General features: G+C 38.2%; 1 protein-coding gene and 1 long non-coding RNA gene across 2 annotated transcripts; both read right to left on the reverse strand.

The window, feature by feature from the left end:
- Window positions 1-238: 238 nt before the first annotated feature.
- Window positions 239-10,316, reverse strand: LOC139971656 (calcineurin B homologous protein 1-like). Its single transcript, XM_071978320.1, has 5 exons — window positions 10,158-10,316; window positions 8,150-8,219; window positions 6,442-6,641; window positions 4,728-4,912; window positions 239-4,377 (listed from the first exon to the last, which is right to left on the reverse strand). The coding sequence occupies exons 1-5, from the start codon at window positions 10,222-10,224 to the stop codon at window positions 4,324-4,326; spliced, it is 576 nt and encodes a 191-aa protein (XP_071834421.1). The 5' UTR covers window positions 10,225-10,316; the 3' UTR covers window positions 239-4,323.
- A 6,897-nt stretch (window positions 10,317-17,213) lies between these two features.
- On the reverse strand, window positions 17,214-20,989 carry LOC139971401 (uncharacterized). Its single transcript, XR_011794380.1, has 3 exons — window positions 20,597-20,989; window positions 19,780-19,952; window positions 17,214-19,202 (listed from the first exon to the last, which is right to left on the reverse strand). It is a non-coding gene; the product is annotated as an uncharacterized lncRNA (long non-coding RNA).
- Window positions 20,990-25,471: the final 4,482 nt, after the last annotated feature.

Here is a 25,471-nt window from a genome sequence, read left to right on the forward strand (position 1 = left end):
TTGCTTTTGTTTATATATAGTAATGTCGTCCTTTTTTATCCATGAAACAGTATTATATTAATTCATTGTTACAGCAGGGATGGGTGACACATAGATGTTGGTGGAAGTGGCATGTGGGACAGTCGTATAAACGTATAAATGAAGTATTCTGATATTAACAATTTCTTGTAGAAGGAGCTAGAAACTACTACAGTGAAAGCAACCAAGAAATCAAATAAAACAGAAAATCACCAATAAATCGAATTTCTGTGTTATTTATTATCTCTATCAAGAAAACAAATAACATATACAGTAGTACTGAGTATAAAAAAATAATTTTGTTCAATATAATCTCATGAAGTTGACAAAACTTCAGCAAAGGCCTTAATATTATTATTCTTCTCAAGCTCACGTTACAATTAAATTACTTGAGAGTGAGTATTTGTTATTTCAATAATGGCATCCTTTCTTATAGTCTGAAAAATTTGCACTGGGTATCACTTTAACTTGTAAAGTTACTAGCAACAGGTTCTCATTCAATGGTGAAAGGAAAGCCCCACCAATATGAACATCAAGGATCAGGACCCTGACACTAGGGTGGGGTTAAATAGAAGGGAGGGGGGGACCTGCAAAACTTGTCACAACACTGATTGCATTTGCTACCAGAGTTGGAACCATAGATGGCAATTTCAACATCACTTTATATTAGTCAGACTCCTCCCCCCACCCCCCCCCATATTGGCAGCCTTCACCCCTCCACCCGAGACAGGGCACTCCTCAGCAGTGTTCAAAGACTGAAAGCATAGAAAAACTGAAAATTTGGAAAAAGTTAAACTACAATACAATACATTACAATACACAGCAATACAATAATAAATGACCAGTCGAGCTCATGACTCACATGGTAAAGGCATTTTAGTATCCAATAGCAAAACAGAAAAAAACAAAATCATATCAACTCAATAAACTGCTTTAATATTTCTATGATATCAGCAAACTCAAGTAAGATGATTGGTGCACAAACCCAAACTATCATTATCGGTCCATGTAATAGAGATAATTGTCATGAACGACTTCCCAAAAAACACAGCTTAGTAAAATCGTATGTAATCGGGATATATGACACAGATTTAAATTAATGCTCCTTCACACAAAAGGTAAAGACTTGATCAAGTCTAAGTAAAGAAAAACAAAGAAAGATGGAAAGCTTTCAGAAGTTAGTGGCACTGTGACATCACAGATGAAACATCTCCCAGACACACTTTTAAACGGAGATATCGAACAAACGAAGCAAGATTTTGATAAGCTGTTTTGGGGAGTTGTTCTTCACAAAGATCTTTGTCAGATATAGTTAAAGCTGAAGGTTTCAATACATTGCTTCTACTGGTTTAGCAATCTTCTATTGTTAATGTTATTATTTCAAAGGAAAATTGCACTTAAAATGAATTACTTCGAAATTTGGTAAGCTTGAGAACTAAAATGACAAATGGCCAAGTGTTACTGCAATCTTAAGATGCAGAAGTTGTTAATTAAATAGCTTCATTTTAAGGCAGTGAAAATGAATACCAAAAAAAAAAAAAATTGCATATCTATGCTGGCTACAAATTGAGCTCAAACTGTTAATTAAATTCATTTTATACATGAAGGACGAAGCTATTGAATGAAAAATTTTCAATTACTTATAAAAAAGGTTGTAATTGTTTCCAAAACGGCAAAAAATTGATTGGAAGCAACACTTTGAATAAGAAAAGAAAAGGATCACACCACACTTGTTCTGTGGTATTTGAACAAACATTCTACAAAATAGATGATGTCACAGTTCAATAATTTCATTAAAAATCACAAAAAGACATTTTTCAAATATATCAAAAGAATATAAGCTTAGTATGCAAGTTTTTTTTTTCTTTTTAATGCTAGCTTGAAAATGAAGAATAACAAAGCACAAAGCAAAAAAATTAGTAAATTAAACTTAAACTTAATATGCACATATGAGAGAATTTGTGAACTTGTTAGTTTGACATTAGCTTAAATAATCAATTCAACATGCAGACACTACTTTCCGTTGTTTCCCCCGCCCCCCTGACCCCCTTCTGCATCCTTTTTGGTCTTTTTTTTTTCATTAGTTAGCACCACAAAAAGACTGCATGCCTGAACGACATGTTAGATAACACATCTTATGATAATGATGAGTTGTATATACTGTATGTATCACAAATTTTGGCACATCCTCCAAAAACTTGCACAAATTGTTCCCATGTCATTGTAGTAACGCACTAGCAGAACATCTATTATATCAGAATAGGGCAGACTGTTGAAAATGTATTCCTTCACTATGAACCCTTTCAACAATTTTATTTGACAGAATTCATTCCTATTAATAGTTTAATTTACAATTTATTACCTCGTACGACATATCCCTTGTGAGTTGTGACCTTAGTGTTCTTTGGAAAACCGCAAGGCTGTTTGTTTCAGAATCCTTTGGCATTGCTTAAATGAAATTACTCTCTGTTTAGGCATTGTCTGTTGACTAAATGTTACACTATTTATATACACATTGGAAGCCTTGGTGAAAATTCAAGGAAAAACTTTGAATTTCAAACTTTATCCTGGAGGTCAACAAATTCGGAAACAACAAAACATTTAGATGGTTAAAAAAAATATATAGAAAAATAAATGCCATCCTTTATTTAGCAGTTGTGACAAAATTTGGAAATTTTTATATCAATTTGAAAACTAACCTAAAAATCAGTTGGCTTTGTGATTCCTTGCCAAATAATTGCTCAAAATGGTGTTGACGTTCACTCAAAGTTTGATGTCATATTAAATGCATTCATGCTGGCAGGTTAAGTTTTCCACATAAAAATCCTACCAGAGTACACCGTTCTGGACCATCACTCTGAAATATGTCCCCAAAAAACAATAAACAGAAAACCCTTTTTGTACCTATTGCTTTCTATTTCGATCACCTAAGATTCAGTACATACTTTCACGTACATATGGAAAAAATGGCCATATCAGGTTTGGGTAAGATGACAACAAACTTAGGCCCACTAGGTCATTTTAAATAATTCTAACTATTTGAACCTGCCATTACTTTTATCAACAGCAAAGTGCAATTTTTATCTATGGAAAGTATGTTCTTTGGCAGTTGATTGGCTGAAGGTCATGTGTAGTATCTGTTCTGTACAGACCCTAAAGTAGGTCAGTGGGGGGGGGGGGGTGGGGCACAGTGCTAAAATGTTACCAACTGTTGTACAGTCTAGGTAGATTAAATGCATTGGTAGAATAGAGACAGGTGAGAGAGGAGTGAAGTAAATACACAGTACACAGTTGATTATTCACCGACCTGATCATTTGTAGTATCCAATGCCCATTCAAAGGGTCTTCTGATATCTCACATTTGATGTAACACCATCATGGTCAGCCGAATATAGTCTCAAAATAAGAGAACTGGGGTTGAAAGTGGATCATGTTGTGTGTGGTTTTTGTGCCCAGACTTTACCTTGAGTGATTTTTCTCAACAGAGTAATGAATTCTACATTGCCTTCATGTAATTTATCTATCTGCAGTTTAGTTTGTTATGCTTTGTTACCTAGGAGAAGTCATCAGACAAAAAGTTGATTGTTATATTAAAATGAATTTGAGTCTTAATCTCTCTTAAACTGATCAGCCTCCGCTTTTGTAGTTCAAATATATAAAGAGTAAACTTGCACAGCTGATATAAAACATCTGTGTATAGTTTGCCATGAAGCTTCCAAATATAAATTTTATTGAGTAAAAAAAAACAAAAAACTTTCTTGGAATTGAGTTGGGTATTCTCTTCCTTGTAACCTGGCACAGAAGATGTTGCTTGACAATGAAGCCATGTTTGATTATTCTGTGTACTAGGCTAGTTAGAATGCAACATCATGAGTATGAGTACCAGTTAAGTTCCCCTTGGTGTAAGTATGAGTATCGGCAGTATTTCCCTTGATATGAGTATGAGTACAAGTAGAATTCTCCTTGGTATGGGTACGAGTACAAGTCCCTAACAGTGAGTACTAAATCTCACACTAATATCAACATTACCAAAAAAGCCCCAAATATGAGTCTGAGTACAAATTCATGAGGGTAAGTTTGAGTAAAGATAATTAGGCTATAATATGTGTTCCAGTGCATAGTAATTACAAGTCTGTAGTATACCATAGCAAATAGTTTCTGGAATGTGGCCTTAGATGCTCTATAACACACCATGTTAGAACACATTCACTGTACTTTCAATGCATACACATATTAATACCGTATATTTACAACTTTTCGTCATAATGAGATGACCTGCCATCTTTTCGTGAATCCAAGACACGTCTAGTCCAGAACTCTGATGCTGATGAGTTTCGATGCATCGATGTGGCTTACGGCCTACAAAGGAAGAAAAGAAGGGAGGTAACTAGAAGAGCTAAGGAACTTGCAAACATTATTCATCTAGAGCTACATTTAACAAGCAAGAATCAGTTAATGAATATTCTCTTGCATTACACAAACCTCGGGTTTTGAACTAGCAGCATGGAATCTTTTCCTCTCCAATGAAAATATTTCACACTGTGTATCACCCAAAAATCCATTTTGAGAATGATTTATTTACACATCAAGCTAAAGTTCACCAAATCATTTTCAACTTTGCCTTTCATGCTGTTGAAGTATTTTTCTTTTTCTTCTCGCTCGAGTGATAAATTTAACTGACTAACCAACAAAATTTATGAAATATCAACCTTTTTGAAATCTTCAAAGCCTATGACACCATCTTTGTCGTCATCGCCGTCCAATACTGCCCTGTCAGCTATCTGACTAAGCTTCTCTGCATCGACCGATGTCCCAACCATCATCTTCAAAAGTGACAGCATCTCATCCTGGGAAATAATTTCATCTCCATCCAGGTCATAGATGTTAAAGATAACTGTAATTGTAACAAAAAAGAAAAGAATAAAAAAACAAAATTTTGGTAATATTGATAATAATCAGAACTTTGTAACAACTAACAAGGTAATGTATGCGAACAATAATTGGTGCAATTTGCAACCAATTTTAAGTTCAGTTTTCTTCCACTTGTGTAAAAACACCCCCAAAACAAAAACCCAGGATGGACCCAATATCAATATACCTAATGAAAGAGAGCTGAAGATGCTAGATGCTCTTAAAGGTTATACAGACACCTAGGAACAACATTGTCCTAATCACTCTAATAGGCACTAGAAATCATGAAATGAGCTTCAACTCCTATCAAAATCCATCAAAGATTGACCATTTGACCAGTCTTTTGTAAATTCTAGTTTTACTTATGAATAAAAATTAGCTAATTATGCACAATGATGATGTAAAGAGAGTGACTCAGCCTAGACTGACTTATTTTCTGTTATGTTATTCCTTTGTTTTACGACCTTTGTTACAAGGACACGTAACACAAGTTTGTGGCCGAAGGCAATTTTCTGAAATATTTTGTCTTCTTTGAAAAGAGGCACATCACATTATTCAAATGATATATGTGGGTTTGTAATTAGGGATTAACTTATTAAGGCCTAAAGTAAGAAACGTTGATGAGTGCAACACTCCACATAATAGTTTGAACATATTTAATGAGTTTCCCCAGATTTATCAAAACTTCAAAGGTGTATATCTTGGAAATGGAGAGAGCTTTCCAAAGCATTTCAACAGATTTTGAATGAGAATATCATGCACAAAAGATGTACTGAATATGTGGAAGATTGGCTAGGTGTCCGAAGACCTTTAAGTGCAGGTCCACTTAACAGAATGAAAACAACAGACAAAGCTTACAAACAAGAAGAAAGAAAACAAAAGAAGAAACAAGTGAAAGAATACTTAACAAAGGCAAAGCAAAAAGAATAGCTAATGAATCTGATCACCAAGTGACAATTGTTCATGTAAAATATCTGCAGAAAGTTCTAATTTTGCATTCAAATTTTGCATAGCAGTTTTGAAGGCGGTTAGACTCTCCTTGTAATATACTAATGTACATGGTTCCTGTGTTAAAAAAAATTTACGAATATATCTTTGCACTCGTAAAGCAATTGACCAGATTAGCGATGTAATTACCTAATGAATTATTCAAAGAACTAATTAAAGTCTTACGGTAGTGTTCATACAAACTTTGCACCGACTGATAAATTTAATGATTGAAAGCTTCTGTGCCAAACTTGCCTTGGGGTATACTGCCTTAATTTGCTAACTAGTGAAAAAGTGGTGATGATTTCACTTTTAGTAGGAATAGCCATCAAAAGATTAGTAAGATTAGAAAGACAAATTTTTAAATGCATTTATAGGTCTTGCCACAATGGTTAAAAATATCTCAAGATTTCTAGGCACTTGACCACAATATAGAGAGAAGGAGTTTTTCAAGTTTTTAAAATTTGATCGAAGTGGAAATTGAAAAATATTAAATACAGTTTTGAAATGGGAAATTTGTCTTACATCTCAATTTTGAGTCTGCCGAATTCAGCGCTGATTCACTGGTATGTTTCCGTTGGGGCTTAAAGACTGCTGCAGCCTTCACAAATTGAGTGAAGTCCATTGATTCATCATCTGAACAGGAATCCTTGAAGAAAGCGTCGACGATTCTGGATCCCAGGGGGTTACTTTTGAGATCCGATAACCTGATCATATCACTCCGCCTGTAAAGAACATAAAACGACCACTTATTTGATGAGAAGGTAAAACCTGAATTATGTGAGAACAATAACATGAATATCATTCAAAACAATGTATACAATGCTTTGTAAATAATCAAAATTCTACAGAATACTTGATAGTACAAAACCAGACACACATATTTGGGGAGCAAAACAAATACAGTAATGGTAAGATTCTTATTTGAAAGTGATTTCATAATTTTTGTTTATAGGATTACTTTAGGCACAAAATTAATTTGAATCTATTGTAGACTGCTAAAAAACCCACTTCTATGATCAGTCCAGGTTGTATTTCAATGACACTTGTTAAGTTTTTGAGGAAATCACTTTTTCAACAGCCGAGTTTCATCAATTAAAGTGACTGGACAATAAAGTCTATACACAGACCCAGTGTTGTAGCCAGGAGAAAGTGAGTGCTGGCTAAGTTGAAGAGAGTGGCGGCTAATTTGTCTGACGATGGCGAGCGAAGCCAGCCCACGAGCAAAGCGAGCCCTTCTCTGCGTGAGGTCCAGGGGCCCTTGGTGGGTTCGAGGGGCAAAGCCCCCGAAGCTACAGGGTTTTAGTTGATTTCAATGGCTTTAGGTGGCTCTATTCTACCCCTATTTTTTCACCTGACAGTCTTTGTGAATAGCTAAAATTAGGTATGTAATTCAATACACTGAACGAAAAAACCCACGCCTAGTAAAGCCCTTACAAGTCACAATTACATATTAATTATCATTGTAATTTGTATTTTACGAGGAAAGGCTTAATAAATATGATTTTGCATTTCACAAATTCTGAATGTTAATTTGTATACCATTTTGTATGATTCAGTGCTGGATTTGTATCGCTTGCTCCACAACACCTGTGCAGTTGTTTGCAATAAAAAAATCTTGTTCTTGGCACCTTACTTTTTGAGTAATTTTCAGTGTATTTTGATTTCATTTAATACAAGATTCACTGATTTTTGTGACGGTCGGTAGGAAGCTTGAGTGGCTTTCGGTAGGATGCTGATTTACTCTGAATGCCGGTCGGCAAGCACTAGTGGCGGTTACGCCCGACCGGCGCCGACCGGCGCCGACCGGCGTGGCTACAACACTGCACAGACCATTGGGTAAGTTCCTCAAGTGCAACATGAAACTCAATGGTAAATAGCATACTTCTTTGTCCTCAAATGACATTAAAATTGTGTTGCGTATCATCCAATGGTGCTCTGTTCTTTTATGTCGAGTTAACAGGACACATTTTTTGGTTGAGCTATTCGAGTTGATCAAACCAATGGCTTAATTACTGAGGAGTTGATGTCATCATCAATTTAGCCCAAAAGGAGCATATTCCAGAGATTTGACATGTGATGTTAAAGGTGAATATATTGAAAACCAGACAGATTTTAGCAACTTAAGCATTTCAAATGTATCTCATGTCGTGTACGATAACATATCAAGACTAAAATTCTGCCTAAAGTTATCCTTTATAATGAGCTAAAGACTTGTTAATAATGTACTTACTTGATAAATTCTCCATCTTTTGACAGCTCCAAAAAACGGCCATACAAGTCCCTTAATTGAGAATGTGAAACTGGAATAGAAAGTAAAACAAATCTCTATAATTGCAGATTTGAACATTACCATTTACTATTTCCTCAGCAAGATCTCTATAAATAACATGTGACATCAGAAATGCAAAAAATTTGTTTACTCAGTTGATTATATATTTTAAAGAAAAAAGATAAACTTGAAAATTCTCTTCTAAAACACTTTAACTCCAGGTCTAACAGCCTTGTAGAAACAGCTCTGGGTCCAAATGATCTATCCTGTTGACTGGTCTCCAAACATCTCTGTGCTAGTTGTAAAAATATTTTTAAGAATGTCTCGTCTTCAAGAGTTTTGAAAGAAATTACATGCATAATTCCAGTTTATTCCATTTGCAAGACTTGGAAAGTTGGATACAATTTTAACTGCCGTTCAAAGCGTTAAACACAGTTTAGCAGACAAGATTGAAAAATGTACCTCAAAGAAGCTTTCTGATTGGCTGACAACCAGACCTGTGTAAAGTTGCCAACCAATTGCCAGCGACATTTTATGGCTAAAATGTGGTATTATGTGTTGGTTCGAATATGTCACATAATGCGTGAATTTGGGAATGTGCAGGTATTTTGCCCAGAAACGTGTCCATCAGATATTCTTTAATGGAATTTCTTAGTGATTTTCAGAGACTGCAGCTAGGAAGGACCAACAGTTCATTTAAGGCATGGCTGGATGTCCACATTGGATCCACCATGCGGCATAGCTGTCAAATACCCCGCGGCATAGCTGTTGAATACCCCGCGTTATTGAAACTTAACCAAAATAGGTGTCACGGGCTACGAGGTAAAAGCGGATAAGTGATAGATGGCGCTAACTTATTTACGGAAACATGTGTATACTTTGCTATAAAGAATGACTTCGTAGTCACTAAATTCTTCAAAATTTAGGGTTAGGGGTTAGGGTATCCGTAGCAAGTTGGATATTGCCCCAGATCTTAAGTTTTACTTTACTTTAAAAACATTTTTGTGTATACTTTATTATAAAGAATGAGGGATTAGGGTTAGGGTATCCGTAGCCCGTTGGATGTCGCCCCAGACCTTACGTTTTAATTTACTTTAAAAACATTTTTGTGTATACTTTACTATAAAGAATGACTTCGTAGCCCATTGGCTCGTAGCCACTAAATTCTTCAACCCCCATTCCACAACTTCTGACTTCGTAGCCCATTGGTTCGTCGCCACTAAATACTTCAACCCCCATTCCACCACTTCTGACTTTGTAGTCCGTTGGGTTTATTTAAAAACAAAGCTCGACCCAGTAGCCTGTTGGATGTCCCCCAGATCCCCATGTTCCCGTTGGATGTCACCCCACATCTTCAGGCTTTACTTTCCTTTACAGAATGACTGCGTAGCCTGTTGGTTCGTCGGCAACAGAAACAAAAAGGGACAACGTACTCCGTTGGATATCGCCTGTTTTACAAGTATATGCATTGTACATTCGAAAAAAATATACTTAAGTCCAATAATCTTAACAATACTACTGTATAATAGCGCCATCTACTCAAGCACACTATAAGACTGCGTTGGACGTTGTTCGTCTCCGTGAAAACCATAGCTCGGATCCAGCAGGGTATTCTGCAGCTACTCCCACCATGCTACTCTTGTTTCTTCTTGCCTTTGAGTCAAAGCAAGTTCTGGGAGTACAGTATAGGACTAGGAGTGGGAAGGACGATGTACCATCAGCAGAAAATACCTGAATTTACGCTTTGCTGATCTTTATAATGGAAACCTATCATGATTTCGCTTAAACCGTACTTCTAACAACCCACAATGCAGTAGTGTTGTATAGTAATTACGTAAAACATTTGGCCTACAGTAACTTGTACTTGTACAGTACTCACCCGGAAGGTTTAACGTTACTGAAATCAAACTGTTACAATGAATGAGACATTTCAGAGTACAGAGTTTTTATGTGCCAGAATTAAACTTACATTTCGTCTCTTCACAGAGGCTAGACAGTTCCTCATCATTTAACGGAATTGATGTCCTCGAACCCATTCTTTATCGTGGAGAGCTGTTAATGTTGTTGTGCCTCATTGAAGGTAGCAGCCACTAAGAGCAGACACTAACAGCAGCCACTAAGAAAAAAAGGACAGTAAGACATGACACACAGTACTACAACTGCGGTCGTGTGTGTTTGTTATAACCAGTGTTACCAGCGACAGTTGACGAAAAAACGCTAGATTGGCGAAAATAAAACCCCAAACGCGCTGTATATACTTAATGTGTAATGATCAGAAAATTTTTTTTTTTTTCCAAAATCGATTAACTTTAGTTATGGAGCCTACTAGGATGTCCGGTTAGCACCACATTGAAGTACAAAGGTTTCTCTTTCACGTGGTATACCTCTACTATCGGTAACAAAAATGATTTCTTGACCAAAAGTGACCTTGAAGTTTTAACCCCGATACAGAACCTTCTCTAAACGCGCTGTATATACGTAATATATAATGATCAGAAAAATGGTTAATTTTTATTTTTTTCAAAATCAATTAACTTTAGTTATGGAGCCTACTAGGATGTCCGGTTAGCACCACATTAAAGTGGAAAGGTTCTTCTTTCACGTGGTATGCCTCTACCATCGGTAACAAAAATGATTTCTTGACCAAAAGTGACCTTAAAGTTTTAACCCCGATACGGACACCTCTAAACGCGCCGTATATACGTTATGTGTAATGATCAGAAAAATGGTTAAGTTTTATTTTTTTTTCAAAATCGATTAACTTTAGTTATGGAGCCTACTAGGATGTCCGGTTAGCATCACATTAAAGTAGAAAGGTTTCTCTTTCACGTGGTATACCTCTACTGTCGGTAACAAAAATGATTTCTTGACCAAAAGTGACCTTGAAGTTTTAACCCCGATACGGACACCTCTAAACGCGCCGTATATACGTTATGTGTAATGATCAGAAAAATGGTTAAGTTTTATTTTTTTTCAAAATCGATTAACTTTAGTTATGGAGCCTACTAGGATGTCCGGTTAGCATCACATTAAAGTAGAAAGGTTTCTCTTTCACGTGGTATACCTCTACTATCGGTAACAAAAATGATTTCTTGACCAAAAGTGACCTTGAAGTTTTAACCCCGATACAGAACCTTCTCTAAACGCGCTGTATATACGTAATATATAATGATCAGAAAAATGGTTAATTTTTATTTTTTTCAAAATCGATTAACTTTAGTTATGGAGCCTACTAGGATGTCCGGTTAGCACCACATTAAAGTAGAAAGGTTTCTCTTTCACGTGGTATGCCTCTTCCATCGGTAACAAAAATGATTTCTTGACCAAAAGTGACCTTGAAGTTTTAACCCCGATACGGACACCTCTAAACGCGCTGTATATACGTTATGTGTAATGATCAGAAAAATGGTTAATTTTTATTTTTTTCAAAATCGATTAACTTTAGTTATGGAGCCTAGTGGCATGTCCGGTTAGCACCACATTAAAGTAGAAAGGTTCTTCTTTCACGTGGTATACCTCTACCATCGGTAACAAAAATGATTTCTTGACCAAAAGTGACCTTGAAGTTTTAACCCCGATACGGACACCTCTAAACGCGCCGTATATACGTTATGTGTAATGATCAGAAAAATGGTTAATTTTTATTTTTTTCAAAATCGATTAACTTTAGTTATGGAGCCTACTAGGATGTCCGGTTAGCACCACATTGAAGTAGAAAGGTTCTCCTTTCACTTGGTATACCTCTACTATCGGTAACAAAAATGATTTCTTGACCAAAAGGGACCTTGAAGTTTTAACCCCGATACAGAACCTTCTCTAAACGCGCTGTATATACGTAATGTATAATGATCAGAAAAATGGTTAATTTTTATTTTTTTCAAAATCGATTAACTTTAGTTATGGAGCCTACTAGGATGTCCGGTTAGCACCACATTAAAGTGGAAAGGTTCTTCTTTCACGTGGTATACCTCTACTATCGGTAACAAAAATGATTTCTTGACCAAAAGTGACCTTGAAGTTTTAACCCCGACACAGACCCTTCTCTAAACGCGCCGTATATACGTTATGTGTAATGATCAGAAAAATGGTTAATTTTTATTTTTTTCAAAATCGATTAACTTTAGTTATGGAGCCTACTAGGATGTCCGGTTAGCACCACATTAAAGTAGAAAGGTTCTTCTTTCACGTGGTATACCTCTTCCATCGGTAACAAAAATGATTTCTTGACCAAAAGTGACCTTGAAGTTTTAACCCCGATACGGACACCTCTAAACGCGCCGTATATACGTTATGTGTAATGATCAGAAAAATGGTTAATTTTTATTTTTTTCAAAATCGATTAACTTTAGTTATGGAGCCTAGTGGCATGTCCGGTTAGCACCACATTAAAGTAGAAAGGTTCTTCTTTCACGTGGTATGCCTTTTCCATCGGTAACAAAATTGATTTCTTGACCAAAAGTGACCTTGAAGTTTTAACCCCGATACGGACACCTCTAAACGCGCTGTATATACGTTATGTGTAATGATCAGAAAAATGGTTAATTTTTATTTTTTTCAAAATCGATTAACTTTAGTTATGGAGCCTACTAGGATGTCCGGTTAGCACCACATTAAAGTAGAAAGGTTCATCTTTCACGTGGTATACCTCTACTATCGGTAACAAAAATGATTTCTTGACCAAAAGTGACCTTGAAGTTTTAACCCCGATACGGACACCTCTAAACGCGCCGTATATACGTTATGTGTATTGATCAGAAAAATGGTTAATTTTTATTTTTTTCAAAATCGATTAACTTTAGTTATGGAGCCTACTAGGATGTCCGGTTAGCATCACATTAAAGTAGAAAGGTTTCTCTTTCACGTGGTATACCTCTACCATCGGTAACAAAAATGATTTCTTGACCAAAAGTGACCTTGAAGTTTTAACCCCGATACAGAACCTTCTTTAAACGCGCTGTATATACGTAATGTGTAATGATCAGAAAAATGGTTAATTTTTATTTTTTTCAAAATCGATTTACTTTAGTTATGGAGCCTACTAGGATGTCCGGTTAGCACCACATTAAAGTAGAAAGGTTCTTCTTTCACGTGGTATACCTCTACTATCGGTAACAAAAATGATTTCTTGACCAAAAGTGACCTTGAAGTTTTAACCCCGATACGGACACCTCTATACGCGCCGTACATACGTTATGTGTAATGATCAGAAAAATGGTTAATTTTTATTTTTTTCAAAATCGATTAACTTTAGTTATGGAGCCTACTAGGATGTCCGGTTAGCATCACATTAAAGTAGAAAGGTTTCTCTTTCACGTTGTATGCCTCTACTATCGGTAACAAAAATGATTTCTTGACCAAAAGTGACCTTGAAGTTTTAACCCCGACACAGACCCTTCTCTAAACGCGCCGTATATACGTTATGTGTAATGATCAGAAAAATGGTTAATTTTTATTTTTTTCAAAATCGATTAACTTTAGTTATGGAGCCTACTAGGATGTCCGATTAGCATCACATTAAAGTAGAAAGGTTTCTCTTTCACGTGGTATACCTCTACCATCGGTAACAAAAATGATTTCTTGACCAAAAGGGACCTTGAAGTTTTAACCCCGATACAGAACCTTCTTTAAACGCGCTGTATATACGTAATGTATAATGATCAGAAAAATGGTTAATTTTTATTTTTTTCAAAATCGTTTAACTTTAGTTATGGAGCCTACTGGCATGTCCGGTTAGCATCACATTAAAGTAGAATGGTTTCTCTTTCACGTGGTATACCTCTACTATCGGTAACAAAAATGATTTCTTGACCAAAAGTGACCTTGAAGTTTTAACCCCGATACAGAACCTTCTCTAAACGCGCTGTATATACGTAATGTATAATGATCAGAAAAATGGTTAATTTTTATTTTTTTCAAAATCGATTTACTTTAGTTATGGAGCCTACTAGGATGTCCGGTTAGCATCACATTAAAGTAGACAGGTTTCTCTTTCACGTGGTATACCTCTACTATCGGTAACAAAAATGATTTCTTGACCAAAAGTGACCTTGAAGTTTTAACCCCGATACGGACACCTCTAAACGCGCTGTATATACGTTATGTGTAATGATCAGAAAAATGGTTAATTTTTATTTTTTTCAAAATCGATTAACTTTAGTTATGGAGCCTACTAGGATGTCCGGTTAGCACCACATTAAAGTAGAAAGGTTTCTCTTTCACGTGGTATACCTCTACTATCGGTAACAAAAATGATTTCTTGACCAAAAGTGACCTTGAAGTTTTAACCCCGATACAGACCCTTCTCTAAACGCGCTGTATATACGTTATGTGTAATGATCCAAAAAATGATTAATTCCTGTGTGGGCAATTGGGCCTTTGAGGTTGCTGCATGGGCCCCGTTACAGTTAAAATATGAAGTCGTTGGTATGTTTGGATACCGCAATGTCCAATAGGGCTAACACCTCTAAAAGAATTATCCTGCTTTTTGTTAACATAATCAAATCACGTGTGGGCCATGGGCCCTTGAGGTTGTCTGGGCCATGGTAGAGGATAAATTTGTAGTCATAGGTTTTTCTTTTTTTAATACCCGACAACCTTATGGTCCAGCGCCAATACAAAGAAATCATCCTGCTCTCTTTTCATATGATTATATCATGTGTGGGCCACGGGCCCTTTCTGGCTGCTGTCTGGGTCCTGGTACATCATAAAGTTGTTGTAATTGGTATTTTTGAATACCCCAATTTCCAAAGGGTCCAATGCCACTTTAAGAATCACCCTGCTCTCATTTCACATAAATGAATCATATGTGGGCCACAGGCCTTTTTTGGTTGCTGCCTGCATGGGCCCATGTACATCATAAAGTTGCTGTAATTAGTATTTTGGGACACCCCAATGTCTAACTGGTGTACCGCAAAATGAATTATCCTTGTCTCTTTTCTCATGATTAAATACCATTTTGATGGGCCCTTCTGCAGGACCCGTCACAAGGTACAATTACTGTCATTGCTATGGTTCTAAAAGTATCTTACTTTGAGTTTTATCCAGCGCTTTTGCCTTGCGTCTTTCACATGATTAAATCAACATTTGAGCCCCCTATTTTAATTGAAGGCACATTTAGACTACATACACGCACATTGTGTGGCACGGCAGCAACACATAACCTTGAATCCTGGTCATAAACGGATATAAGCTGCCCATCAAACCCTCTGTCTCTTTTCAAATCTTCTGGGTTCCCGGTCCAGTTGAGTATCGAATCGATGCAGACTGGGTTGAAAGTAAACGCGGGCCAAGTGCAGTGCAATGCAATAAACTAGGCTCACATCACTGCAAGATGCGAGCCATCATAATGACGTCACAGGTCGATTTACTGCAAATTTATCCTCTACCATGGCCCAGACAACCTCAAGGGCCCATGGTCCACACGTGATTTGATCATGTGCAAAGACACAAGGATAATTCCTGTACTTGCATTGGACCCTTTATACATTGGAGAAACCAAAAAATACCATCTACGACTTTTATCTGTACCGGGCCCCAGGCAACAGCCATGAAGTGCCCATGGCCCACACATGATTTGATTATGTTAACAAAATCAGGATAAATCTTTTAGAGGTGTTGGCCCTATTGGACGGTATCTAAAAATACCAACGACTTCATTTTTAACTGTAACGGGGCCCATGCAGCAACCTCAAAGGCCCAATTGCCCACACAGGAATTAATCATTTTTTGGATCATTACACATAACGTATATATATGTTGAATTTGACATGTTGATAGACGTAATGACATATTGGTATTTTGTTTCGATATGTTCATATGGAATTGTAACATGTTGATATCGAATTTGACATATATATTAACTTGGACACTCCACTTTCTTTTTCGACATTTATGGAACGTTTGGCTCTCCGTACTCTTCGACTGTCTTTGTGTTATGTTTTCACTTAGTTTTGTATGAACTGATCATCTGATGACTGTATCGTCTCTGTATTCCAATCAAGTCTTGGTAATAAACAGAAAGTAATTCATCAATTCTTTTCATGTTGCGATCACTCAGCTGATTAGATTTAAGAACTTTCATTCTCGATTCAGCATGACCAATTGTTCGTGGTACCGAAACTTTACGAACGTTTCTGATAATACTAGTATTTATATCTATATTAGTATGTCGGTTCAAGTCACCGAGAAGTAACCCAGACCAAAAAGCAGATGACGGTAATAAAACAGTCTCCAATTCTTTCATAAGTACTGGAGAGTAAAATAGATTGGGATCATACATTTGTTCTTGTATTTGATATGCTACTGGATGTAACTAAAGGTGAATATAGGGTTTGTCATGTCTCATAGAGAGTCTGTGTAACTTATAAGACGTTTTATTGTTACAAATTATACTTTTACAAGGAGGTAATGAGAAGAGAGATTAATATCGTCAGTTATTCTTTAGAACCTCAAGATCATAGGAATGCAGGATGATTCGTACTAGTTAACAAAAGTATCCGATCGTGTGTTAAATGTACAATGTATTCCACACAGACTTCATGTTGGTTATATGTGGTCTTATGGTACGATGTGAAGATTTCCTTGTCATGCCGCAAAATGGTAAATGACTAACTTTTTTGAAAGAAAATACAGTACGACGAAAAGTTATCAATTTTATTTGATTACATAGTTTGTCTATATAGTCTGATATTTCGGTACAGGTGGAGCACAGAATTAGATTTGATACAAAGAGAAGCTATGGAGCACAAATATTCAGTTTGTTCCGACAAGAAGGACAAAATTGAATCATAAATAAATCTAATCAAGAAATCAGTTTTGTTATAGGGATCCGTATCGGAGTTAAAACTTTGAGGCCATTTTTGGTCAAGAAATCATTTTTGTTACCGATAGTAGAGGTATATCACGTGAAAGAAAAACCTTTCTACTTTAATGTGGTGCTAACCGGACATGCCAGTAGGCTCCATAACTACAGTTAATCGATTTTGAAAAAATAAAAATTAACCATTTTTCTGATCATTACACATTACGTATACACTGTAAAAACACTTGGGTCATTTTTTGACCCAAATTTGACCCAGCAACTTAGTGGAATCTCCACCAGCCCAGGTTTGGGTCAATTTGACCAAGGATCTGTGTCATTTGACATCTGACCTAAAACTGGGTTATTTTGACCCATACGCTACTTTGACCCATATGCTACTTTGACCCAGCTTTTGACCCAGTGGTTAGTGCAATCTCCACCAGCCCAGCAGATTGGGTCAAAAAAATTGACCACGTAAATGGGTCAAAGCTGAATTTACATTTGCAGTTGCAGGAAGTCTATAAAAGAAATGACATAAGACTTTGATTCCTAATGATAAATTAATTTATTCAAATCACAAAGTGGTGTTACAATAAAGCATGCAACTTCTTCTATTTCACATATAATTATCGATATTCATTTTGTTTTATTCCAACTAGAACATCATAGTAACAGTAAAAATCAGAGTAATGTGATACCCATAAAACTAAACAAACAATGAACACAAGAACATAGGCTAAGGCTAATGTACCAATTGAGAATCATTGGAACTAAGCAATGTTCCTTAAAATCCTGACATACTTAACTAAAACAACTGATCATTTATTCATGTGCACAAACTTTAGTTCACTGAGGAATATGTTCTGTACTACTTGAAAGACTTTAATTGTTGATCTCACAACTAGGTTTGCTGCAGTGTTTGTATATATTAAGTTAATCAAGACTGGAGCATGCACTCACTCTCTACTTCTATCCTTAGTCACTGTAGTAATTTGATTATTAGCTAGCATTTCTAATTGTTTTTAAAGAATATAAATAAACAACATTCCATACTTATTAATTGTATAAAATGTTAGGTATACAAAGAAGACATGTAGTACATAAATGGTGGCTGTAAGAAATAAAATATTTTGGAAAGCTCAATGTTTGGTGGGGGCTTTGTCATGGTCAAAAGTCAAAGACAATATCAAACATATTTTGCAGTGGGTTGGTGGGGCAAGACAAACCCTATGACCAGCTGCCAATTAATAAAATCTTGCAAGCATATCCCAAAGGTGATAATTTCCTCAGTAGTTCTTGTACCAAAACAGCATTAGATTTGAATGAGGAAAAGCTGTTTATAACATACAGTGCAAGACTTATAATCACTGAAAAGTCATCAATAAATGGAAACACTGTGAATAAATATTTTTGCACCACCAATATGTTACAATATGTATTAAATTTTCAGTTTCTCAGGCAAAAAATGTACATCAGTCATGCTTTTGGCTAGTTGTGCATTTATGATGTATGGTGGAACACTAGTTTTGCACCACTGTTTGTGAGGCAGTTCTGCTTCTTTAGTCTAACTAAACTTAACAATAGCAAATACCAAATGAAACTTAAACCTTGTTCAAGGTAATATAACATGCAAACATAAATAGCAAACAACTTTGTCACATTATGTAAATTAAAAACCTCATGTAATCATCCCATCATGTCAATGACCATGAACTAAGTGTTAACCTAATGTTGCACTGCCCAAGGTTTACAGGAGATATGTTCATATCCCTTATATGTGTTTTGAGAAAATTATACGATAAAAGGTTACAATGTATAAAAAAAACCCAAATAAATCATATTAAACACTACTTTTGACAAAGTTGTTTACATACCTTTTTTCTCTTACTGACTACTTAAAAAAGCATGTAGGCTTATTACTGAAGGGGATGTTGAAACCTTTCCTTTCCCTTCACTAACCTTAATGAGGAATTTGGGTATAAATTCCCAGGTTGTTTGACACTGGCAGGGGTAGGCTATGTCAAACAAGTACAATGATTTGAAAGAAATATCAAAAGCTGCAATCAAATCTGTTGTTTGCAGAGCAACCCCTTTGATGATCACAAATGACTGAGTCGGATACCTTCTATCACCAAATGCAAGGACGAATGGCTGCTTTCAGGTTCTATCTTGCTTAAGCTCATCTTCCATGAATTGAGGAAGATTGGTCCCAACCTTTGGAAGAAAGAAAATAAATTGCTGCTTTCAATGCACACTTAATTCTGTTGTCACTAATTTAAATAATTAGCAAATCTTTTCACTTGAATCATTACCATAGCAGATTAAGATTCTGTTGACCTCAAATGATCTTGGACCTCCATGAAAAAATAGAGGGATCATCTACTCACAACCTTTGGAAGAAAGAAAATAAATTGCTGCTTTCAATGCACACTTAATTCTGTTGTCACTAATTTAAATAATTAGCAAATCTTTTCACTTGAATCATTACCATAGCAGATTAAGATTCTGTTGACCTCAAATGATCTTGGACCTCCATGAAAAAATAGAGGGATCATCTACTCACAAAGGGCTACCTACATACTAAGTTTAAGGTTCAAGCAACTTAACTTGGCACCTGACTGTTATAAGTGAAAAATCATCATGACATTTTATGCGATTTAATTACATACCAGTAGGAATGACTGAGGATGTAGGAATATCAGTTACTTAGCCTACACAGTTAAAAGAAATTGACTCATATCCCTTACTGAGTATATTGTATGTAGACTGTTCAAGATAATGGTATTAGTACCTTTTGGATCTGTTTTATGTTGAACTTTACATGTGTAGGCTTCTTTACTTCTTTCAGTGTTGCTTCTTGTTTCTTAAAGGCATGGGATCGTTTTCGGGCAATCTTTCCTCAAGATAGTCTGTAGCATAGCCTGTAGCAGGATGTTTCCCATGGGCTTTTGGGTACCATGCTACCTATAGTCCACAGATAAAAAATAGGACATATATAGTTAACTTCAATTGTTCAATTACAGCGACTATAGTATTGGCAAAGACTGTTTGCTGGAGTATATCATATTTTACTGCAGTGGCATAACCAGTAGGGGAAAAGCCCCCAATTGGTCACCCCCATCCCCCCCCCCCCAAATTGACATACAAGTAAATTAGTAAGATAGAAATGATGAACCATTTTACATCTTGTCCACCCCTTAAATACAAGAATTTTATCCCTCCCCTTTCACCCCTTCCCCATATCTTGTCCCCCTCCCCTTGCACAGACTCCTTGCTACCCTTCAGCTCTCCCCAACCCCCACTAAAAAGTCTGATTATACTACTGTTTTACTACATTTAATAGCACACTGTTAACTCTCTGTTCAGCAAGATAGCTATTAACAAGTAACATTATACTGGTCTTAGCCTCTAACGTTATATTTAGTTAAACTTACGTAGTGAGGCTAGGCCTATGCTTTACCAAAGACCAAACGTTAGGTCTAACATTACAGCTATCTATGTATCACTATCAGTATCACTATCACTGTATCAGGGTATTTATGGGCTTGTCTGAACCACGGCGCTCGCAGCACTAATAACATGTTACTTGGGCCTTGGCGTATATTTACCTTTGAATATTGGTATTTACATTGGCAAACCCCAGTCATCAAGGATGGAACTAACAAACGTGTCCATTTTCAGAGCCCATCAAAGTTTTTGATTCAACTAAGACTGCCTTCTTGGTCCTGAATTTACGTATGGTTTGTAGATTTGTGTGACGGTGTTCAGCTGTTGTCTACGAAAGGCGTCATGCAAAAACGCTGATAGTGGTCACATGACATAACTTATCCAATTAGAAAAGTCTTTGAGAATGACCCAGTGCAAAAAGTCAAACTTTCATCGAGCTATTTCACAATTTCAAACAATCTTGCGTAATAACTCAACCAATACGACCCATTTCTGGGTACAGTATGGCTGACTCAGCAGATGGGTCACACAAAATGACCCAGGTGTTTTTACAGTGTATACAGCGCGTTTAGAGATGTCCGTATCGGGTTAAAACTTTAAGGCAATTTTTGGTCAAGAAATCATTTTTGTTACCGAAAGTAGATGTATACCACGTAAAAGAGGAACCATTCTACTTTAATGTGGCGCTAACCGGACATGCCAGTAGACTACATAACTAAAGTTAATCGATTTTGAAAAATAAAATAATTTTTTGGATCATTACACATTACGTATATACAGCGCGTTTAGAGATGTCCGTATCGGGGTTAAAACTTTAAGGCAATTTTTGATCAAGAAATCATTTTTGTTACCGATAGTAGAGGTATATCACGTGAAAGATGAACCTGTCTACTTTAATGTGGTGCTAACCGGACATGCCAGTAGGCTCCATAACTAAAGTTAAACGATTTTGAAAAAATAAAAATTAACCATTTTTCTGATCATTACACACTACGTATATACAGCGCGTTTAGAGATGTCCGTATCGGGGTTAAAACTTTAAGGCAATTTTTGGTCAAGAAATCATTTTTGTTACCGATAGTAGAGACATACCATGTGAAAGAGGAACCTTTCTACTTTAATGTGATGCTAACCGGACATGCCAGTAGGCTCCATAACTAAAGTTAATCGATTTTGAAGAAAAAATAAAAATTAACCATTTTTCTGATCATTACACACTACGTAGTGTTACGGGAAAACAACCTAATTTTCTCGTGTGTACGTATTTTCTATTTACCGTTATAAAATGTTTCTTACGTAACGTTTCAGCTAGGAGGTCTCTAGTTTGTGTAACTTGAGTATCAGTTTATTGCTGGCTGCGGAAGTTGGTTCTTGCTGCCGGGGCTTTATGTAAACAGTCCGGTGGACAAGGCCTCCTTTGTTCTTAGTATACGGTTAATTATTAGGGGTGCATAGACAGTGGGGCGGGGTTAGTTCATATTCGTATAGTATTGTAGAGACCGTTGACCGGCTGTCATTGGGCTATGGCGCTTGTCAATCACACTGGCTTTTTCATAATTGGTTAATTAAATCGTGTATAGGGTTCTACACAGTTACGGGGGTATTTATAATGTCGTGCAAGGAGCGATATTAGACATTAAGTTGCGATATATTTAGTGTAATTTGCTAGGCAGAATCTATGCCGAATTTGTATGTTGTTTTAGGGACTTAGATTATTTTTGGCTTGTGCAGAGGGTCAAGTTATGCACTCAGCAGTTGCGCTGCGTAACTGCTTGTGCCTGCATGCACTCTGCGGCTGCGCTGCGTAACTGCTTGTGCCTGCGCAAGGTCGTCGCTGCGTGGGGTTCGCGGGCTGACGAATATCATCGTTAGCTGCGCTGCGTTGTCCTTACGCTGCGTCGCCCTTGACGCAGTACCGATATTTAGCCTGCGTTGTGCCTGCGTTGTCTTGGACGCAGCGCTTATAGTTAGCTGCGCTGCTAGGCAGCTTACATATTAGGGCTAGTTCATGTATGACGCCCTGGTTATTGTGTTTAGGTTTTATTGTTCTACTTTCTGTATATATTATCTGTTTATCATGCTTTACGAAAGATGTACGGCAGGTACATTGTTTACCTAATTATACTTTTTAAACTCTTAATGCACTGTTAGTGTACTTCTTTTCAACGGTGTCCTCGAGTCTCTTTCTACAACCCCCTTCCTCAATTGCCAACTGGGTACTTCACCATACACACCGAAGCGGAAAGCGTTACATTGGTGGCAGCGATGGGATGACTAGGTGCCTTTCCGGTTGTATGGTGAGTAGACGACGATGTCTGGTACCAACCCTTTTGATGGCAGTTCAGTCTGCAGTGATCAGGTGGCGTGGACTCTCCCTGAGAGATCATCTGGTGTCGGGGATCTTATCCAGCTACTGGACGAGGGACAACGGAGATTCTCGGAGGGCGGTCACAGACAGGAGGGGCGCAGACTGGATGCTGCTGGGGGTACTGATGGCAGACCGGACCTTGCAGATCGAGGGGCGTCAGAGACGAGGACAAGTGAGGGATATGGTGTTTCCTCTAACTTGGAGGCGAGGAACACCTTTACTATGCAGACTGGGGATCCCCCGAGGGCTGAACATGAACTGAGGCTGGAGCCATCTGGACGTGGAGACTGGGACGAGAGACGGGACGGTGATCTCGGGTTCGGTGCTCCTGGGCACAGGCAGATGGATGACACTTACAACAGGCGGGTTTCTGGGAATCCATTTAAGGGCCCTGAGAGGGTCAGGGACACTGTTGGCTTTAATCCAGGTGTGGGCTTACAAACCCCAGTATGGGACTGGGCAGATGTACATGAAAGGAATGAAATGATGAACCGACCTTCGGGATGGCCGGAGGAGGGCGTGAAGGGGAGATCTCACAGGCAGGAGGGTCACTGGTGTAATACCAGGGGTAACAATAGTCCTAGCGGGACAGGAGGAGGGATGTTACGTAACGGGCAGGAGAGATGGGGGTTGTCATGCCACCCTGGTGAGGGAGTGCCTGGTAGACCTGGATACGTTGGGTATCCACCTGGTAGTATGATGGGTAACAAGGTTCCTCTAGAGACTAAATTTGCAGAGAAGCCCCCAGATAAAGTGGTGACCTATGCGCCACCATTTCCCGAATATAGGCCTCAAGTGAACAGAGTAACGGCCCCCACATACGACGGTTCAACCCCGTGGGAAGACTACGTGGTACAGTTTGAACTGATATCAGAACTGAATGGTTGGGCTGAGCAAACGAAGGCGCTACAATTAGCGGCAAGCCTACGAGGGCCGGCTCAGGCGGTGTTAAGTGACCTCGAGAGCGCAAAACGTCGTGTATTTCATTATGTTGTTGGGGCCCTTGAGCAGAGATTTGGTCAGGCGAACCAGACAGAGCTGTTCCGGACACTCCTAAGGAATAGGAGTAGGCAACCCGGTGAGACGGTATCTGAGCTTGCGCACGACACTCAGCGCCTCCTATCTAGAGCGTACCCTCACGCATCATCTGAGATGAAGGAAACTCTTGCAAGAGAATTCTTTATTGACGCTGTAGGCGATAGTGACTTCAGGTGGAAGATTTACCAGGCGCGCCCGAAAACCTTTAACGAGGCGGTTAGCATCGCTGTTGAGCTCGAGGCTTTTGCGTTGTCGGAACAGAAGAGAGGGAACATAAAGAGAGTGAGGGCGGTAGGCGAAAGAACGGGAAGTGTGAAAGAGGACGAAAGTCTCAAAGGGATGAGTGAAGTCTTAAGTAAGGCTGTGTCGAAGGGTTTCGCCGAGTTGACGGAAAACCTCACGAAATTACTGCGGAAAGACACAAGGAATAACTCATATGAGGGAAAAAGGAAGAATAAGACCATAACGTGTTGGAACTGTGGGGAAGTGGGCCACGTTAGCAGAGATTGCACGAACTCTAGAAAAGAAGAAGCATCGAAGGGAACTGAACTTCAGAAGGAAAACTGCTAGGAGTTGACCTTGCGGGGCGAAGGTCAACTTGTTTCCAAAATGAGCCCATAGAGTTAGCACTTTCGCGGAAGCGATTGTGGTCAGTTGGATCCAACAGTTTGTATGTAACTGGGAAGCTGGAAGGTGTTAGGGTGAATTTCCTGGTAGACACTGGTGCTGAAGTTACTGTAATACAGACGGGAGTGTTTAGGAGGCTGACCACGGGGAAAGCTTTGCGACTGGATGAAGTTCCTTTAGATTTGGCTGCTGCTGACGGTAGGCCGCTGACATTTCTTGGAAGAGGAAATCTCCTTCTGAAAGTGGGTGAACTTGAAGTGGAGCACGAAGTTTTGGTGGCGGATATCGATGCTGATGCGCTTCTGGGCTATGACTTTTTGAAGTTGTATAACTGCACAATTGACGCTGGAGCAGGAAAGTTAACAATAGGGAAGAGGCAACTGGAGCAACTGGGTACAGATGTGGATAAATCTGTTGGAACTCGGGTTGTTGTTGCTAACACTGTAGTTGTTCCTGCTAGCAGCGAGAAAGTTGTCATGGCGAGAACGTCTGCGCAGATGGAGATGTCGGCATGTGCAATTGTGGAGTGCAGCGAAAGCTTCTTGAGACGTCGACAGTTGATGGTGGCTAGGGCACTCGTGGACCCGTCTGAGGGAGTGATTCCTTTAAGACTGATGAATGTGACAGACCGACCAGTTACCCTTTATGAAGGAACTTCTGTCGGGCAATGCCAGCCCGTCGAACTAGTCGACAGTATCGCTTCTGAGCGGGCGAAATGCCGGACGGTGACTAAAGGGGAGAGGTCAGGTGCTAAAGGGATAATTGCGTTGGGGGAACACCTCGAAATTCTGGCCGAAAAGAGTTGCGTCGACCTTTCGAAGGAAGAGGCGGATAGGGTAAGGCAGCTTCTTGCGGATAACGCAAATGTTTTCGCTCGATCGAAAGAAGACCTTGGTCGTACAGACTTGGTTAAACACGAGATCGATACTGGTACTGCGAAACCCATCCGCCAGGCGCCTAGACGGCTAACTATTCATAAGAAGGCGGAAGCCGACAAAGAACT

The sequence above is a fragment of the Apostichopus japonicus genome, chromosome 8 (assembly GCF_037975245.1).
Source record: "Apostichopus japonicus isolate 1M-3 chromosome 8, ASM3797524v1, whole genome shotgun sequence".
Classification (NCBI taxonomy): Eukaryota; Metazoa; Echinodermata; class Holothuroidea; order Aspidochirotida; family Stichopodidae; genus Apostichopus; species Apostichopus japonicus.

Bases quoted from the DNA above. Each gene is read 5' to 3' on its own strand.
- LOC139971656 (XM_071978320.1), bottom strand. From the start codon at position 10,224: ATGGGTTCGAGGACATCAATTCCGTTAAATGATGAGGAACTGTCTAGC. The intron at 8,220-10,157 runs GTAAGTTTAATT...TTTCTATTCCAG, and splicing joins CCTCTGTGAAGAGACGAAAT to TTTCACATTCTCAATTAAGG. The intron at 6,642-8,149 runs GTAAGTACATTA...TGTTCTTTACAG, and splicing joins AAAGATGGAGAATTTATCAA to GCGGAGTGATATGATCAGGT.